The 20,550-nt window shown below is 45.5% G+C and overlaps 1 protein-coding gene across 1 annotated transcript in view; it reads left to right on the top strand.

Moving 5' to 3' along the window:
- LOC141726884 (uncharacterized) overlaps nucleotides 1-19,517 on the top strand; it is a 71,410-nt gene extending 51,893 nt beyond the window's left edge. Inside the window, exon 4 of the mRNA XM_074531988.1 lies at nucleotides 14,888-19,517. Coding sequence (XP_074388089.1) covers nucleotides 14,888-14,983 — 96 coding nt within the window. The 3' untranslated portion in view covers nucleotides 14,984-19,517. The remainder of the gene's footprint in view (nucleotides 1-14,887) is intronic.
- The last annotated feature ends 1,033 nt before the right edge of the window (nucleotides 19,518-20,550 follow it).

Below are 20,550 nucleotides of genomic sequence, written 5' to 3'. Positions count from 1 at the left end.
TTGGAAACTCAAGACAGTGTGAAGCTAATTTTATTTATCTACCTAAGCTAGAAAAAAGTTTGTTAGGAAGGGATCTGCAAGTTCATTTGGTGGTTGGGATTGTTCCAAGGGAAGGGAGGATGGTAGTATAAGTGATGAAGTTATCCCAAGGAGATGTCGCAGAAATAAACCCTGAGGTATGGGCTGAGGGGGGAAAGAGAGGCTTATTAGACATTCCACCGATAACAATAAAAATGCAGGATGATACCTCACCCATACGGGTTAAACAGTATCCGATTTCCCTAGAAGGAAAGAAAGGGCTTGCTATAGTCATTGAACAACTCTTGCAAGAGGGAATTTTAGAACCCTGCATGTTACCACATAATACCCCTATATACTGGCAGTTAAGAAAGCTGAAAGGAAATATAGGCTGGTACAAGATTTGAGGGAGGTCAACAAAAGAACCATTGCCAGACATCCAGTGGTGCCCAACACGTATAGTCTCCTAAGCCGAATTCCAAGCGAACATGTTTGGTTCACTGTTATAGATTTGAAGGATGCTTTATGGGCGTGTCCTCTGGCAACAGAATGTAGGGATTGGTTTGCCTTTGAATGGGAGGACCCGAGTACAAAAAGGAGACAACAGCTAAGGTGGACCCGATTACCACAGGGGTTCACTGAATCCCCCAATCTCTTTGGACAAGCTTTAGAGAGTTTGTTGGAACAATTTGTCCCTGAAGAAGAAGTGCAGATCCTGCAGTATGTTGATGACCTGATGGTTTCAGGAAAGGGAAAAGATCAGGTCAGACAAACTAGTATTAAGCTTTTGAATTTTCTAGGGGAAAAAGGACTAAAAGTTTCCCAAGGTAAACTACAATTTGTGCAATCAGAAGTAACGTACTTGGGGCACATAATAGGAGGAGGGTATAAGAAATTAAGCCCTGACAGAATTTCAGGTATTTTAGCTCTCCCGGCCCCACAAACAAAATGAGATGTGAGAAAACTCCTGGGCTTGTTCGGATATGTTAAGTTATGGTTAGATCAATACACACAGAGTGTGAAATTTCTATACAATAAACTAGTAGATCCAGAATCCCTAATTTGGACAGCTGAAGATGATCAACAGTTAGAAAACCTAAAAGACAAATTGTCCTCTGCTCTGGTCCTAAGCTTACCAGACCTCAGGAAGGGCTTTGACCTGTTTGTGAGTGCAGAAGGAGGTATAGCCTATGGAGTATTAACTCAAGAGTGGGGAGGTTGCAGGAAACCTGTGGCGTACATCTCCAAATTGTTAGATCCAGTGGCTAGAGGCTGGCCAGTTTGTATACAAGCAGTAGCAGCAACCGCAATCCTGATAGAGGAGACACAAAAATTGACCGTACAAGGAAAAATTAAAGTGCATACTCCTCATGATCTTAAGGCAGTACTGAGACAGAGGGCTCAGCAGTGGTTAACCGATGCTAGAATATTAAAATATGAGATAATACTAATGAACACAGAAGACTTAGAATTTATCACATCCAATGCCCTCAATCCAGCAAAATTCCTAATGGGAGAGCCTATAGATAATTTAGAACATGATTGTCTTGAATTGGTTTATCTCCAAACAAAAGTAAGAGAAGATTTGGAAGATCAGCCTCTAGCAACTGGAAGAAGCTTATTCATAGATGGATCTTCAAGGGTAGTAAACGGAAAAAGAGCTTCAGGTTATGCCATTATAGATGGAGAAACATTACAAATTGAAGAAAAAGGGAAACTATCCCCAAATTGGTCAGCCCAAAGTTGTGAAATATATGCCCTGGAAAGGGGACTGGATTTACTGGAGGGGGACCGGGGAACTATTTATACGGACTCCCAATATGCGTATGGGACGGTTCACACATTTGGGAAAATATGGGAGGAACGTGGATATTTAAGTTTGAAGGGAAAAAGCTTAGCCCATGAGAACCTAGTCAGATCAGTATTAGAAGCTCTACAGAAACCTACAGAAATAGCAGTGGTCCATATAAAGGGGCACCAAAGAGGAGACAGTTTTGAAGTTAGAGGAAACCGACTGGCTGATCAGATAGCCAAAGAAGCAGCTTTAGAACCAGGGGATCCAGTAAAAATTTTAAAGGCAAGAATGACACCTGAAGAAGGGGAAAAAAGGGAAGAACCTGTATTTAATGAAGAAGAATTAGAAGCAATAAAAGATTTAAAGTTACATCAAGGACAACGGGGAGAGTGGTTAACCTCAGATGGATGGGTGTTTTTGAATAAAGCACTGGCTGAGACAGTGCTAACAGAACTCCATAAATTAACTCACTGAGGAGTCCAAGGACTACGTGATCATTTCTTAAGGAATAACCTATGCATCGGTGTATATAGCCTGGCTAAAGCCATTACAAGGGGGTGTGTCATTTGTCAAAAAGTGAACCAGAAAGTTATGAGAAAAGTAGCACCTGGAGGGAGGGAATTAGCCTTGAAACCCTTCCAAAGCATACAGATAGATTTCACTGAGATGCCCCCAGTGCAAGGGTACAGATATTTACTGGTTATAGTTGATCATCTCACACACTGGGTAGAAGCCTTCCCGACCAGAAGGGAAACAGCTCAAGTCGTAGCAAAAGCAATCCTAGAGAACATTATCCCCAGATATGGAATGGTGAACACCATAGACTCAGACTGAGGCCCACATTTTGTGTCCCAAACATTACAAAATATAGTTGGGGCTTTAGGAATGAAATGGAGGTTGCTTACTCCATGGCACCCCCAGAGTTCTAGGAGGGTGGAGCAAATGAACAAAACTCTCAAAAATGTATTAACTAAATTGATTGAAGAAACAAAAATGAATTGGCTGAAGTGTTTGCCTCTAGCGCTATTGCGCATCGGAACAAGACCTCGGTCTGACATAAAAATTTCACCTTATGAAATGATGTTTGGGCTGCCATTCTTGTTAACACCCTATAGCACAGGAGACTATCTGGAAGGAGAAGGGGCTACCAGAAATTATTTAGAGATAATTGGAAGAACTCTAGAAGGACTTAGAAAGAGAAGATACCTCCCCCAAACTTCCCCTCTTGACACAAAAGTTCATAACATAAGCCCAGGAGACTGAGTTTTGATAAAATCATGGAATACGGGAACATTAATGCCTAAATTTGAAGGCCCCTTTCAGGTGCTCCTGTGAGAGTCTGTCCGAATTTTCCCTCATCTGCCTCACAATTGTCCGTGGGAGACCACTGAAGAGAAGACCCCTCCCTGTCTAGAATATCTGGCTCTGAAGGACAAAGTCACATGCCACAGGCCCTGAGACCTGAAAGCTCAGTGTTAAGCTATTGTTTTCACAGGTGTATTTGCTGTATGCTAAGAAGGGGGCACCGTGCCCTGTTTGCAACAATAGCAGCTTTGGAAGCTGTCCCACCTCTCGGCCTGGCTGGACTTCTCCTGAGTTTCAGGTGGTCTCCCACAGAAGACCCTCACCTGCTTTACAACCACCGTGACAGACAGACTGAGATGTAAGAAGCTTCTCCACCAAGGACTGAGACATGAAACTCCTAAAAGGCCCCTCTGCTCCTTCCAAGGACTGGGACTGAAACCCCCAGCCCGGGAAAGGTGTGTGGGGGAGGCAAGCTGACCAAAGCAAGATGTTTGCCTGCAGGTTGTGACCACTGAACCAAGAAAACAATGGCTCTCATTAACTGCTGAGAACATGGACTACATGTTTGTAATTGTTTAGGGCAAATTTGTTAAAGAATCTGCAAAGGAGGGCCCCTCCAGAAAGCAAAACCCACACGGCCCCTCCCCCCAACCGGTTCGGGAAAAAATTCCTCGGAGAGAGGTTGAAAGAACCTGTTTATTTGACAGACACAGCACCCCCCCCCCAGCACACAAAATTAACAATACCCAATGACACCGCTCTGAGAAAGATGACAAAATCAGAAAGTCTCTTTCGGGGGTGGTTGCTCTGTTCTCAGTCCCTCCGGCGCTGGGGCAACTGCTGCAGCCAAACCTTCGGTGTTCCCGGGTCCCAGTCCGGAGCAGGTTCGAGATGGTCACAGAAACAGGAGAGGAGAAACATTCCAGGACGGAATGGGGACTGTTTGGCTAAACTAACTAATAAGCAGAGGCAAAGCAGAGCAGAAGAAGAAGCAAGAGCAGAAAAGCAAGCCAGCCAAGCAGCAAGCTAAGCAAGAAGAGAAAAAACAGCCCAATGTACGCTCGTCTCTGTGTCCCTGATAAGAGAAACCCAAACAAAACTTCCACTCTTCAGAGTCGGTCTTAAAGGCACAGAACAGAGGAATGGGGATACAAACATCATAATGTCACCCCAGGACATTCCACCCCTTATCCCCATATCATTCTTACCCCACAATCAGATCTCCCTGAGGTACACATCGTGTTGTTCCATCTCTTTGCATTATCCACCACGTGCAACCTGGTCCCTGAGCAAAGACAACCCCACGAATGGGTTTGTCTGTACTCGAGGCAGAATTGATCCACACAGTCTTCCCTAACAAACCTCTGATATGTACCACTGGGACTTTGTCTCCCTCTATTACATTCAGGGACTCAGACTGGGCAGGACCTGCTCGGTTGGTGGAACCTCGGGTGTTAACTAACCAGGTGGCTTTTGCCAGATGTTGCTCCCAATTCTTGAAAGATCCCCCACCCAAAGCTTTCAGCTGGGTTTTTAGTAGTCCATTGTACCTCTCCACTTTTCCTGCAGCTGGTGCATGGTAGGGGATATGGTACTCCCACTCAATGCCATGTTCCCTAGCCCAGGTGTTGATAAGGCTGTTCTTGAAATGAGTCCCATTGTCTGACTCAATCCTCTCAGGGGTGCCATGTCTCCACAGAACTTGCTTCTCCAGGCCCAGGATGGTGTTCCGGGCTGTAGCATGAGACACAGGGTAGGTTTCCAGCCATCCAGTGGTGGCTTCCACCATGGTCAGCACGTAGCGTTTGCCCTGGCGTGTCTGGGGCAGTGTGATATAGTCAATCTGCCAAGCCTCCCCATACTTGTACTTGGACCACTGCCCACGGTACCACAGGGGCTTCACTCGCTTGGCCTGCTTGATGGCAGCACACGTCTCACAGTCATGGATAACCTGAGAAATACTGTCCATGGTTAGATCCACCCCTCGGTCTCGTGCTCATTTATAGGTGGCATCTCTGCCCTGGTGGCCTGAGGCATCATGGGCCCATCGAGCTAGGAATAACTCTCCCTTATGTTCCCAATCTAGGTCTATTTTGGACACCCCTATCTTTGCAGCTTGGTCTACCTGCTCATTGTTTTGGTGCTCCTCATTGGCCCTACTCTTGGGTACATGGGCATCTACATGGCAGACTTTCACAGGTAGCCTCCCTACCCTGGTAGCAATGTCTTTCCACTCACCAGCAGCCCAAATTGGTTTCCCTCTACGTTGCCAGTTAGCCTTTTTCCACCTCTCCAGCCATCCCCACAGAGCATTGGCTACCATCCATGAATCAGTGTAGAGGTAGAGCCTTGGCCACTTCTCTCTCTCAGCAACGTCTAGGGCCAGTTGAACAGCTTTGAGTTCCGCAAGTTGGCTTGATCCACCTTCTCCTTCGGTAGCTTGTGCAACCTGTCCTGTGGGGCTCCATACGGCTGCTTTCCACTTCCGGTTCATCCCTACAATGCGACAGGAACTGTCAGTGAAAAGAGCGTAGCGTGTTTCCTCTGGGGGCAGTTGGTTATAGGGAGGAGCCTCTTCAGCACGTGTCACTGGTTCTTGTTCCTCTTCATCTGTGACACCAAAATTCTCACCTTCGGGCCAATTTGTAATTACCTCCAAAATCCCAGGGGGATTCAGTTTACCTATACGGGCAAGTTGAGTGATGAGAGCAATCCACTTGCTCCATGTAGCGCTGGTGGCATGGTGAGTGGAAGGAACCTTGCCTTTGAACATCCACCCCAGCACGGGGAGTCGGGGTGCCAGGAGGACATGTGCTTCAGTGCCTATTACCTCCGAAGCAGCCTGGACTCCTTCATAGGCAGCCAGGATTTCTTTCTCTGTTGGAGTATAGTTGACTTCGGACCCTCTGTAGCTTCACTCCAAAATCCCAGTGGTTGACCCCGAGTCTCCTCAGGCACCTTCTGCCAAAGGCTCCAGGACAAGCCATGGTTCCCGGCTGCAGAGTAGAGCACATTCTTCACCTCTGGTCCTGTCCTGACCAGGCCAAGGGCAACTGCATGAGCAATCTCCTGCTTGATCTGGACAAAGGCCTGTTGCTGCTCAGAGCCCCACTGGAAATTGTTCTTCTTGCGGGTGACCAGGTAGAGAGGGCTCACGATCTGACTGTACTCAGGAATATGCATCCTCCAAAAACCTATTGCACCCAAGAAAGCTTGTGTCTCTTTCTTATTGGTGGGTGGAGACATTGCTGTGATCTTGTTGATGACATCTGTAGGAATCTGACGCCGTCCATCTTGCCACTTCACTCCCAGGAATTGAATCTCACGAGCCGGTCCCTTTTCTTTGCTCTTTTTAATGGCGAAACCAGCTCCCAGGAGGATCTGGATGATTTCCTTCCCTTTCTTGAACACTTCCACGGCTGTGTTCCCCCACACAATGATGTCATCAATATACTGCAGATGTTCTGGAGCCTCACCCTTTTCCAGTGCAGTCTGGATCAGTCCATGGCAGATGGTGGGGCTGTGCTTCCACCCCTGGGGCAATCGGTTCCAGGTGTACTGCACTCCCCTCCATGTGAAGGCAAACTGAGGCCTGAATTCTGCTGCCAGAGGAATGGAGAAAAATGCATTGGCAATGTCTATAGTGGCGTACCACCTTGCTGCCTTGGACTCAAGCTCATACTGGAGCTCTAATATGTCCGGCACGGCAGCACTCAGTGGTGGAGTCACTTCATTCAATGCACGATAGTCCACAGTCAGTCTCCATTCTCCTTCAGATTTTCGCACAGGCCAAATGGGGCTGTTGAAGGGTGAGTGGGTCTTGCTGACCACCCCTTGGCTCTCCAGCTCTCGGATGATCTTATGGATGGGGATCACAGCATCTCGAGTGGTCCTATACTGCCGTCGATGCACTATGGAAGTGGCAATTGGCACTCGTGTCTCTTCTCCCGTCAGGCATCCTACTGCAGATGGATTCTCAGACAACCCAGGCAAGGTGTTCAATTGCTGGATGCCCTCTGTCTCTACAGCAGCTATTCCAAATGCCCATCTGAGTCCTTTTGGATCTTTGAAGTATCCACTTCGAAGGTAGTCTATGCCCAAAATACATGGGGCCACTGGGCCAGTCACAATAGAATGCTTCTTCCACTCATTTCCCGTTAGGCTCACATCAGCTTCCACCAAATTGAAATCCTGGGATCCCCCTGTCACACCAGCAATAGAAACAGACTCTGTCCCCACATGTCTTGATGGGATTAATATGCACTACGCACCAGTATCGACCAAAGCTTTGTACTCTTGTGGTTCCCATGTGCCAGGCCAACGAATCCACACAGACCAGAAAACACGATTTTCCCTGGCCTCTACCTGCCTAGAGGCAGGGCCCCTCTAAGCCTGGTTATCATTCTTTCCTTGGGTGTATGTTTTGGATGTTCCTTCGAGGGGATCAGACAGGTCATCATCATCCTACCTGGCCGTTCAGCTACGGGCAACTGGAGCTGCTTTCCTCCTGGTGGCTTCCTTCAGTTCACGCACCCGTCGTTCCAGAGCAGCAGTAGGTTTCCTATCCCACCTTCTCATGTTTTCCCCACAATCATGCAGGTAAAACCACAGCTCAGCTCGTGGGGTGTATCTTCCCTCACCATCTGGGAAACGTCTGCCTTGTATACCGGAACCTAGGATCTGTACTGCTGAAATTTGGAGAAGGTCTTCTTTAATCTCCTCTCTAAGCTTCTTATGGTTCCCCTCTATGTTATCCTCTAAGTTCTGCAGACGTGTTTCTACCGCTGCAATTCTGGCATGTGTCGGGCCTTGTACAGCATCTGCATATGCTCAGAGCTTCCTTGCCATGTCAAGCACAGTCTCACCCCTCTCATCCCTCTTCATGATGGCTAAGGCAGAAGCATATTCATGTGGCCCGAGTCGTACGAGTTTTCGCCACATCACAGACGTGCATGGTACTAAGTCTGGGTTCCTAGTTGTTATATCGTCTGAGAAGATAACCTCTGCCACGGCCATTTCTCTCAGGCATTGGATCCCTTGCTCTATTGTCTTCCACTGAGTTTGCTGCATATAGAGATCGTCTGCGCACAGGTATCTTTCTGCTACACTTCTTAGGACCCGTTCCCAGAGGCTGTGAGAGTTAGCCCCCCTCATCATTCCTTGGTCTATGACAGGATCCTGTGACAGGGATCCCAAATGCCTGGCTTCAGTGCCATCCAAAACGGTAGCCTCGTCTGCAGCACCCCAGAGACGGACCAGTCAACTAATGATGGATTCATCAGACCTTCGAGTGTAATCCTTCCGTAGGCCACGAAGGTCCTTCAGGAAGATGGACTCAATATTGGCATCTGATCTTGCACCTGCTGCTTTGACTCCTGATTTTATGTCAGGAGGCACTGAGGTTCCTTCTCCTTCATCATCATCATCATCATCATCATCCACTGGTCAATTGGTCTTGTCTGTGCATTTCCCACTTCTAGTGCTGGTAGCAACAGCCATGGGTTTAGCTGCTGGCTTCGAGCCTGGAGTGTTAGCTGCAGCCTGAGTCACCGGGACAGTTGCTGATTTATCTCCCTGCCCCCCTGCCTCTGTCTGCAACCCTAGAGTATCTAGCAGTGTGCGATAAGCATATGCCAGGGCCCAGCTCACTGCAATGACCTTCGTCTCCTTAGGCTCATCCTGTACTTCTCTTTCAGATATTTCCCCACCTCAGCTGGGTTCTGAATTTGTTCATGGGGAAAATCCCACACTATAGGGTCAGACAATTCCTTCAGGACTTGGCCCATATCCTCCCATTTCCCACACCACTTAGGATTTTCCACACCAGGGTTTACTCCTGAGTCAGGGGTCTCATCAGCCCGTCTAGAAATCTCAGCCCTCATTCTAGAGAAGCAGCAGGCTGTATAAAGGAAGGTTACCAGACTGAATACCAGGAAGATGGTGTCTTTAACATTGAAGGGAAACTGAATATCCTTCACTAGTGATACAACTGATTCATAGGAGAAGGAGGAAAGCAGAGGCTGAAAAACCTCATTCCCTCCTGCTCCTCCTGCAACAAACTGGATGCATAACCATAGCCATGAACCGGTCATACCTGGAGCAGACCCTAGCATGTTTATAAACTTCTTGCACACTATTGCCACCAAACCCAGCAGGATAGCTATTCTGGTCACAGCCCCTCTGATGTAAAAACTACGTTTTAGGGGCAATACTAAAGCTATTTCTGGATAAGAAAATAAACCTAGGGACCAGAGAGGTATTAAAATCTCAAAAAACCCTAGGGACCAGAAATGCATGCAAACCTTCACCCCAACAGACATTATGAATCCAAAAAGCATGGCTATTAGCTGATTTAAATGAACACAGAGTAATAGCAGCCAAAATGCAGTCAAAACAGGGTTTTTCCACTCTCTCTCTCGCCTCACGTTTGGGCACCAAAGATTTGTCCTGGTTTAGGGCAAATTTGTTAAAGAATCTGCAAAGGAGGGCCCCTCCAGAAAGCAAAACCCACACGGCCCCTCCCCCCAACCGGTTCGGGAAAAAATTCCTCGGAGAGAGGCTGAAAGAACCTGTTTATTTGACAGACACAGCACCCCTCCCAGCACACAAAATGAACAATACCAGATGACACCGCTTTGAGAAAGATGACACAATCAGAAAGTCTCTTTCGGGGAGGTGGTTGCTCTGTTCTCAGTCCCTCCGGCTCTGGGCCAGCTGCTGCAGCCAAACCTTCGGTGTTCCCGGGTCCCAGTCCGGAGCAGGTTCGAGATGGTCACAGAAACAGGAGAGGAGAAACAGTCCAGGACGGAATGTGGACTGTTTGGCTAAAGTAACTAATAAGCAGAGGCAAAGTAGAGCAGAAGCAGAAGCAAGAGCAGAAAAGCAAGCCAGCCCAGCAGCAAGCTAAGCAAGAAGAGAAAAAAACAGCCCGATGTACGCTCTCTCTGTGTCCCTGATAAGAGAAACCCAAACAAAACTTCCACTCTTCAGAGCCAGTCTTAAAGGCACAGAACAGAGAAATGGGGATACAAACATCATAATGTCACCCCAGGACATTGTTGCATCTGTTCCCTATTGTATCTGTTTCCCCCTCCCTCACAATTTTCAGTAGCAAAAAACTCTGAGTTAGCTAGAGCCTTTGAGATCTCCCCAGCGTAGCAGGCGGACCCTCGACTGGACTGCGCCAAAGGACTTTGTCTCTGCTTTGGTAGCTATATCCCCTTCCCCTCCCCCCCCCCCGCCTCTCTTTCTCTGTCTTTTTCTCTCCCTTAATCCCTCTATCGCATTTTTGCTGTGGTTATTTCAATAAAATTGCATTTGTGTTGATTATCACTGCAAACCCCCTTGTACCGTGTTGGTTTTTGCACTCTGAGATCACTCCTGCGAACCATCAGGTCATCTGTTCACTAGGACGGATCCTGACTGCTCCTAATCACTAATTCGGCTGTGTGGACCAGAGAAGAAGGTTGGACTCATATTACAAGAATAAAAGGACCAGTCTCACCCACAGGTACGGGACCAGATCCAACATCAGCTTTTACCTCTGGCATTGGACCAGAATCCACACCACTCTCACCTCCGGGCACTGGACAAGATTCATCTGCTTCACAAGTTAATTCACCTGAGTATACTGTGATAAAAGGACTAAAAGATTTAAAGTTGACTCTCAGAAGGAAGAGTCAAAAAGACTGAACTGCATGGGAAAATAATTGGTATCAGAGCTCTAACATTGCTTAAAATGTTTCAAGACAGTTCTGTGTAAACTACGTTGGTAAAAAGTTTAAGACTGTAAATAAGTAATTCTGGTTAAGTTCCCCAATTTGGTTCTAAAGACTCCAGGTTAATCCTCTACAGAGCACTCCCGTAGGAGAAACCAAAATTGGTAGGGAACAGACCAAGGGAGGTTTAACCAGAGAAGCGGGTCGAAGGGACTCTAAAGAGCTTGGAAGCTTCTTCTCAGTAAAATTCCCCAAGAGGCAAGGCCAGGTGGGCAGGCTGTGCAAGATGACCCATACCGGACTCTTGGGAAGGGGAGTAATGATGGCTCTGATTGCTGGTGGTGCTCTGGGGAGCCCAGGAGAGCCAAGCAGTGAGTGCTACCAACCCCTCTATGAGTAGGAAGAAGTGAGCTCCTGGTCTAAAGTCCACATCAGTTCTAACTCTAATTGTGTTAACCTCTCCCAATTGGTCTTTTATCAGAAAAATAAGAGAATGCCTTGGATAGCACACAATACTGCCACTTTTAGGCAGCCACTCCTAGGAGGGTGCCCTATAGGGGAAGCCTGGTTGTGCTTTAAATGTGATGCTGCTGAAACAAGCTCAGTAGATCTAGTAAAAAGCAAAGAAATAGTGAAAATGGTAAGAAAAATTGTTTGTAACAAGTATTTAGCAGTGAAGTATTCAGCTACCCAGTGGATCTCAAGAGACCAAAAAAAATTAGAGTCTGTTGAGAAAAAAGAAAGAGACAAGTGTGCTCACCATGAAGTTTATGAATGTTATGAGTGTACTGAAAAAGAGATAAACCCCTTTTGGAAAATGAAAGAACAGTGTAAATGTTGGGAATGCCCAACAAAAGCTGAAAACACATTTCAGGGGAGCTCTAAACCCCTAGGTTTGATCTCTGATACTACAGCACACACCAAATTGTCAGGAGACTGGTCTGGCAGCTGCACCGCTAGAATGATAAAACCAATTTTCTTCTTATTAATGTTTTGGCGAGAAAAGAAGAAACCTCACAACTTTATAAAAGTTGTAAAGCTCGATATGTTTTTTACGGGGCCGGACACATGCGGAGGAAACTCTCCTCAAAAAAGGCATGCGTACCTCTGAGAACTTCAGATCTCCTTTTATCCCCCTCCCAAACACATATGCATACAGTTTCACAATAGGTTCATACATATTCATTTTTATGGGTTTCGTGTGACTTTTACCACTAGTTCCTTTTTATCAGAAAGAATTCCAAGGTCAGGCTGACTTGCCCTTACAGCAGTCCCTGTCTCTCTCTATCATCTTCTGTCTCCTCCCCTTTATCTCTGTCCTTCGCTGAAGTAACTTCACCGAGCTTAGGCCTTGCAGCCTGGCTAAATAACTACGATTTCTAACCACAGACTCAATACAAAAATGTACATTTCACTTAAATTAAAATGGATTTCTATCCTGGAAAATTTTCACTTTGCTTCATTACCCAAAGAAACTGGATCGAGTTTAGGAGTTCCTATATATAATGGTTTGGGAGAAATTAAACAGAACAAGCAAACTGAAATAGAAATTGAGAAAATTCAAAATTGTAAAAGCCAAGTTCAGACCTCAGTATCTATGTTAAGCAAAGTCATCAGGCTCCAGGCAGTATTATAAGTAAAGAATGCAATTATTAGAAACATTTCAAACAAAATAAAAAAATTAGCATGTGTAAATAATCAAGAACAAACTCTTACCCTTGATTGCAGTTGGTGGGAGAACCTGGAGATTTACAAAAAGGATGTATGGGAAAAAGTAGTTTTTCTTGCTGTGTGTATACTTGGAGAATCGCTCTTTTTACTATGCTTATTTATCTGTTTCATTAAAATAGCATTTGCCATGCAGACTAACCTAAAGAAACCAAGGAAAGTAAAAGGTTAAGTAACCGTGATTACCAAAGTGCTCAAGAAATTTATAGTCAATTCAAAAAAATCAATATGAAGCTCATGAGTCAAAAATTGTAAGTTGCTGCAAGCTTAAAATTTCAGCTCAATCAAAGAAAAAGAGGGGGGACTGTTAGGAACAAAAATTCTGCTAATTGTTTTTGTGAGAAAAGGGTTCAAAAATCAGCCAGATCACTGTTGCTGCCGAAGTTCTGCTTGTTTTGTTATTGTAATCACAGGTCGTTGTGGCTAATTGCTCCTTTTGTATGAGCAGAGCCTTGCCCGAGGCTAAGTTGTACTTTTCCCCAGGATAGTGAAGAGGCCTGGGGGGGGCTACGCAAAGTGACTCCAGGACCAGCATGCTGTGGGAGACTACTGCTCCAAACGTACTGAGAAAACCCCAAAAACAACGAGCCACCTAAGAGTTCAGAGATTGAAATGATGTCTGGATGCTGGATGTGAGGAGCGGAGTGCTGGGCCTGCAGAGATGATGAAAATCTTCGTTGTTCCTCACCCTGCGTTCGAGAGCCCCCAGGCCGGGTCTTGAAGGGGGCGAGATTGGGACCAATTCAACATCCGAAGGGGTCACCATGCCCTAGAGGCTCCCACGAGGACTGGACCCCCAGCTCTGCCCCTAGTGGACAAAGCTGCGAATATCCCCCTCCTCCTCGTCGCCCTGGGAGAGACAACGGGGAGCTGCAGCCCCGTCCGAGCTGCCCAATCCTGATCTGATCACTTTTAATAAAGGCATTAAAAGGAGAAAAAGTCTCCTGCTCTGTGAAATAAACAGGGCCAGGAGACTTCTTCTCCTTTTTAATACCTTTATTAAAAGTGATCAGCTCAGGATTGGGCGGCTCGGCAGGGCTGCAGTCCCCGTCGCGTCTCCCAGGGCGACTCAGAGGAGGAGGATATGCGCAGCTCTGTCCACTAGGGGCAGAGCCGGGGGATCCGGTCCTCGTGAGAGCCTTTAGGGCGTGATGTCCCCGTCAGATCTTGTTTCTTTGAGCTGCTCAGATGGCTGGTCCCGGCGTTGGGACGACTCTGTGCTCAGGGCGAGAGGGGCTCCACATCTCTGCAGGCTCAGCACTTGCCTCCTCATGTCTAGACACCACTTTAGTCTCTCAATTCTTATTTGGCTCGTTGTTTTGGGGGTTTTCTCGTTGCATTTCGAATTGTGGTCCCACAAAGCATTCTGGACTTTGGAGTCACTTTGCATAACTCCCCCCACTCTCTCAGGTGTCTTCCCTATGCTGTAAGAGAGCACACTGCCTCGGGGAAGGGCCATCTACCCCACCCAGCCAGGCCTTTTACTAATACAAAAGAGGAGATAAGCCTCAACGACCCGGTATTACAATAACAAAGCACTAAGAACACTGGCAGAGACAGATCTGGCTGTGTCCCTGTAACTCTTTCTCACAAAAAAAATATTAACCGAATTTTTGTTCATAACACTCTGTTTATTTCATCTTCTCCTTGAAAACATCTGCACTAGACCACCCTGAGAATTTTCTACCCCAGTGAGGTGAGTTTGTAATTTTAGTTCCTTCCTCCTTGTACTCTCGGGTTTTGGGAAGAGACGGGGCTAAGATGAAGACAACACTCACCTACGCACAACAAGAAGTTTACCTCTACCTTAAAGAGTCTTTTCTTCAAGAAAATTTTTGCTTTTCAGAGGAGGAGTTGAAGTATTTTGTACAGTTGTTATTTAGGCATTTTCCTTATATTTCGCGGAACTTAGTCCTAACTGATGAATTCTTAGAAGTGCTTTGCGAAAGGTCAAGAGCCAACACAAAATTGCGTTCTTTATTTGGTATGCTGATAAAATGCGCTGTGAGTCTTGGGGGTGAACACCAGCTGAAAACCGCTCCTCCGCGTTCCCCTCTTCATGCCCCTGCACGCCCTCCCCTGTCACGGGGAGGGACTTCCCCGGCTTCCCCCGTCTCTACTCCTGCTGCCCAAGATGGTGGAGACCACATGGCAGGGGCCATGGGGTCTCCCCTTCCACCCTCTGGTCCCCACGCCTCCTCCGACAGATGTGTTCACCTCGGTTGCTATAGCACCGCAAGACGTGGTGGGGGTGGCAAGAGCCGTAGCCCCTTGCTCAGGGCTGCCGCCGCTCCATACCCCGCTGTGGCTCTTTCCCCCGCAGAAAGCCCGCGGCCGCCCCGCCAGTGCTCAGCAAGGCCAGAGCGAGCCGGCCGATGCTCGCTGTCCAGTGGTCCTTCGAGCCGAAGGAAGCGAGTGAGACCAGCAGGCCCGGGGCATCGCTATCGTGGGGCAGATGGACAGCCCCGCCGGGGGATGGCTCAGAACCGCAGTCCTGGCAGCGAAACCGCTGCCCCCTGCCCACCGTCACTGCTCTGAGAGCCCCGCACTGGCAGCGCCCGCAGACACCAGCTGAGACAGAGCCCCAGGTGGGGGCTGAGCCTGAGCGTGGCCGCCAGCGCCGGGAGCGCACCAGCACCAGCAACGCGTCCGGAAACACCAACACAAACCCACTGGCAAAGGAAAAATGTCCTGGCCATGAACATTTTGGGGACAGTAAAATGGTTCCATGTAAAAAACAAATACGGTTTCATAACCCAGAATGATAACAAAGAAGATGTGTTTGTTCATCAGACTGCTATAAAAAAGAATAACTCCAGGAAATACCTCCACAGTCTAGGAGATGGAGAAATTGTGGAATTTAATATAATACAAGGAAGAAAAGGCCCCCAAGCAGCTGATGTAACGGGACCTGGTGGAATTCCAGTGCAAGGTGGTAAACATGCACCAGACTACAAACCTGCAAAATATTATCTACATCATAGAAGTCCTCCACACACCTACCAAGGAAATAGAAACCAAAACCAACAACCATCAAGGCCCAGCAACAGCCTAAAAGCAAGAAGAGCACAGAACACGGGCAAGCTGTCCTGCATTCAAAAGCCCATGTCAATAATGAAAGAACCTTCCAGTCCGATAAGTCCCACTTTTTCTAATACCCTTCCCCAACTCCTGTGGCCTTCCTGCTCCCCTCCCACTTTCCCCTTTTCCTTTTCATTGTCCTACCCCCCTTTTTTATGTTCCCACAAATTCCTACCACCCTTTCCCCTCTCCCATGGTCTCCCTTCACTAATCCCTTTCCCCAGAGTTCCTTCATAATACCAGAAGGAGCGTGATTAGGAGGGAAAGAAAGTTTCCCTAAAGTAACCATCTTTTTCTTAAAGTAATGATTTCTATTTGGAGTTTCCAACAGGCACACCACCACCTACACTGCCTTGTGCAGAGTCTATCACAGCTGACCACTTTACCACAGGAGAGAGAGAAACAGCCCCTGCTGAAGAAACCTTTTCCTGACTCAGTTTCCTGAAAAACCATGCTAAGAAAACGCCGCATCCCTCCTGCCAGCTCTAAGACACTCCAGAAAATCTGTTTGGACACTGGAGACTCAGAATTGTTTGCATTTTGAAAATTGTCTTATGAGCACTTTTGATTGTTTTTGTCATTTTGTGTTGATTCAGTTGATCCTTCAGAGAAGCTTTCTTAATAATATTGAAATGGGGAGTTGTGGAGACCCTGAGAGGCATTCCCTGGGTTAGGGAGACACAAGAAGCTTTCTTCAAAGGCTGTTAAGACCCTGTTGGCTCCTTCCCTTGTTCCTATGTCCCTCAGCCACTCCCTCCCTATTCCTCCATTGGCCCGTATCTTTGTACTGCCCCGATACCACTGTTCAGCGCCTGGATCCATCACTCCCAAGTGAAGAAAGCTCCTGAGAGACTTTAGAAAGTTATACTGGGTGACAACGAACTGAAATTAAAACTTTCTTGGGAAAATAAATGGAGTGTGGGTGAAATTATAAGCATAGTTTAAAAATCTTCTGAAAAATAAAAAGGCTTGTAGCTGTAATAGGTAATCAAGTAAGTGTAACTTAGAGAGTTATGGCTTTTGTGACTATTGCTATAGCCACAGCTAATGCAGTACCACTTATATATAATGTGACTGGTAAATATAAGTGCCAAGGGAAAGCCTATGATTTCGACTCCCGTAGGTCTCTGGGTCAGATACTAAAAGTTACAAATGCAACTGTGTAGGAAAGAAGAAATGCTTAGAAATGTGAATATGTGTTTGTTCAGGATAGATTTCATTAATCTCATCAAGAACCCATGAAATCTATTTGAATTGGTCCTGAATGCTGTGGCAAATGCTTAACCAACTGTTCTGAGTTTAAGCTCACAATAGAAGGCTGTGCAATTAAGGATTTTAAGACTGATTATAATATAACTCAAATTTGTATTGATTCCCGAAACGATGGGGTTAGGATAACTCAACCAGTGCCAACACTGAGAGAAACTATGGCTACTCAAATTACTTTAAAACCCATAGTTCCCATAATTACCAAAACTGAGCCATATGCTTTTAAGAAGACAGGAATTCCAAAATTGCTAGCTAATCCAAAATGGCCAGTAAAACGGGTAGAGATGGCAATGGAAGTTAATGCCTCTGCCTTTCGGCCTGAGTGTGCTCCATTTTTAAGGACCTCTTCTATAGATTGGACCACCTGGCTACAGAAGCGTATTCCTTCTATGTCCAGACAAAAGAGACACCTTACTGAGATATTTGGAATGGGACTAGGGGTTCTAAACACAATGGATTCAGAGGTATTATTGAACAAATGGACAGTAATTGGCAATAATATGGTTAAATTGCAACAACTTTTACAGTTTTCCTTATTGGTATTAGGTACCAGCCTGTGGAAGGTGTCCAAAATATTACCAGAATAGGAAAATATAGAAGAGCGAGATCATCAATTGATAATTAATACCTTAGGCACAGCTAGCAAAAACATTTCTTTGGGTCTCGAGTGTACACAGGCACAATTATGGATGCAATCAATGGCAGCCTCAGTCATTATGGATAGGAGAGAAGGCATATTCCCTGCTGAAATTCTTTAAGTTGTTTGGGAGAATGCCTCAGATTTATAAAAGGAACTTCAGTCCTGATGAGTTTTCCTTAATTTTACTTATGACAAGTATGGTAACAGCTTTTGTTTTAATCATATATGATGCATCAGTAAGTTTGATATATCAAATTGTTCCTTTAGGGCCATATCATGAAGGGACCATAGTATATTCTTTTGAACACAGAATGTGGGCACAAAAAGTTGAAGGAAGGTAGCAAACTTTTAACTTAGAACCCTACTCAATGAGGGAACAATTGGGGTTTATATGTGAAGGTAATGTAGGTGATGATAACGATATTTTTTTGGATACAGAGCAAAGCATTTGTCACTTTGAAATGCATCCCATTAACCAGACAACCTTGCTTGTGTATACAGGCCAAGGTTGTGTCTGCCTCAGAACAGCATGCCCCACTATAATGGATGAGATGACTGTGAATGAAACTCCATTTAACTTGTGCATTTGTAACTTAGTCAAAATTAAGGGATGTGATTTTTCCTATCAGGCACCTGTTGTATCGTACCAGCATATAAAGGCGAACTTGACTACTGTCCAAGAAATATCGCCCATGCCTATAGAGATGAACTTAACTTTGGTTACCCAGTTGTTGAAACATAATGAATTTTAAAAATTCTTAAAGAAATTAAAGATGAAAGAAAGAGAAGTTTGATTACAATACACCATGACACAGAGACTATACGAAGAGTGTTTAAAAGATTAGAGGAAGACCCATCCCATCACTGGTGGGATGTGCTTTTTGGGTGGTCACCAACAGCAACCAGCTTGCTCAATACCTTGGTTCATCCAATTATTGTTTTATTTATTTTAGTTGGTACAAATTCGATTTTGTCTGTTATAATACTTGTCTAGAATTAGAGAATGTTGTAGCAAGTAGCAGCTTTAACTTCACTATCAAGAGCATATAGTACGGTTTTAAGAGACACCTACCGCACAACTTGGCTAGATGAAGAAGAATTTATATAGTAGTAAAAGAATTTACTACTAAAAGTGGGGAAATGAAGCATGATTTCAAAAATTAAGATTTCAGCTGAGGGTTAGAAGCAATTCATAGTGATCAGGATGTATGTTAAATACGTAGACAATAGGTTAATGATTATTAGATGCTTAAGCTAGAGCTGATTGTTGTACTTTTTGCTATTATGAGCTTGTTTGTAGAAGGAAGTGGAGTAAATGAACTGTTATAAGAACATATTGAAACCAGTAGAACAATGGTTAACATCTGGGCTTTACGTCAATCAATCACGAAGCAGGGGGCCTTGGATCGTGACAGAGGGTCACAGAGACCTGATGAAGATGTTCCTGACTTCATCCCTTATGACCACTGACCTAATTCGAGCCCACCAACCCAATTCAAGAGAAGAATTGAGCTCACGTGAAGGACTAATAACCTCATTTTTAATAAAGAGCGAGGATGGGAGATGCTGGGGTTATGCATATGTATTGTATGTAAGATCTCGGGAAATAAATAGAGGGCAAAGAACCTTGTACAGCACTGTCGCCCTTTTTTTTAAGTTCTTCTAAGCCTTCTGATGTTTACATTCTTGTAACAAACTTTCTGATGCGCTTTTCTGTAACTACTTATTGTTTTGCATTCTTTTATGGAGGAGGAGAAATTTGATGGACTGTTGTTTTGTCCAGTGTCATTGAAGAGGTGGCACTGTCATCCTCCAATCCACTGTCACTTTTGGAAATCTATAAATGTTGGAATCAGAAATTAAACTGCCCTCTTTTTTACCTTGGAGATTCCAGTGTCCGCGTCGCTTTATTTCGTGTCCTAGAGAGACACAGCACGGTCACACCTTTCAGGGATGATTCCTGTGCCACCCTCCGGAGTTAATAAACATACCACTTTCTAACTTTGACTAGTTAGAGAGTCTTTGCCCATGATCTTCGGTTTTAATGACTCATCAGGTCCCCTTCCCTTTGGGGGCAATTTGTCTTGAAATGTCTATTTTTTTTACAATAAAAACAAATATCTCTTTCTCTAATGGTAGTTAAAATTACTCTGGCCTTTTCCTTTGCTTTTTCTTCATCCCTCTTGACGTATACTTTCTGTGCTTCTCTTAAGAGATCCTCTAATTCCCTTTCTTGTCAATTGTCTAATTTCTCCAATTTTCTCTGTGTATCTAGCCACACATGAGTGACAAAATATGTTCTTAGTACGATCAGTCCAGCTGCTGTTTCAGGGTTGATACCTGAATATTGCCTCATATTTTTCCTCAATCTTTCTAGCCCCTCTGTTGGGGCTCCTCTCTCTTTTGTTGTTCATTGTAGGAGAGTCTGTAGGAGTGACGAGTGGGGGGGTCACGCACGGTCAGGACGGACGGAGACGAGAGATCTCTGCAGTCAGGTCATGGAACTATTGGTTTATTGCAAAGGGCATGGGTGCAGGGCCCTGCTGGGAGCTGCCAGCCACAGCTCAGAGCAGGCCTGAGAGAAGAGAGGGGTAGAGAGGATGAGAAGTAAGAATGTAAAAGCATAAGAGGGTAAATGGAAAGTAAGTAGGTGAGTGAGTGAGAAAGTAAGAAGAAGAAGAAGTGCAGAAGTAGAAGAAGTGGAAGAAGTGAGCGAAGTTCCCGTTACAATACAATAAATCATCTTCTGTGTTGAATATTCTGATTCTCACTAACCAATCTAGTACAACATACAAATCCTATAGCATTTCCATACAGCCTATAAGAATCACTACATTACCATACTGTGTTACATTTTAAACCCTAAAAACTCCTCTTTGGACCCCTTCTGCCAAGCTGGCAGGGTCTGCTCTGACCCTTGGACCTGCCTGCTTGCAGAGGGTATTGTTTCATCAAGAGGGGATAACCTTCAGCTGGCCACACCATTGTTTTCCAGT

This window comes from Zonotrichia albicollis, chromosome W, assembly GCF_047830755.1.
Source record: "Zonotrichia albicollis isolate bZonAlb1 chromosome W, bZonAlb1.hap1, whole genome shotgun sequence".
NCBI lineage: Eukaryota > Metazoa > Chordata > Aves > Passeriformes > Passerellidae > Zonotrichia > Zonotrichia albicollis.
The sequence above is the reverse complement of the archived record's forward strand: the minus strand, read 5'-3'. Positions and strand labels throughout refer to the sequence as shown.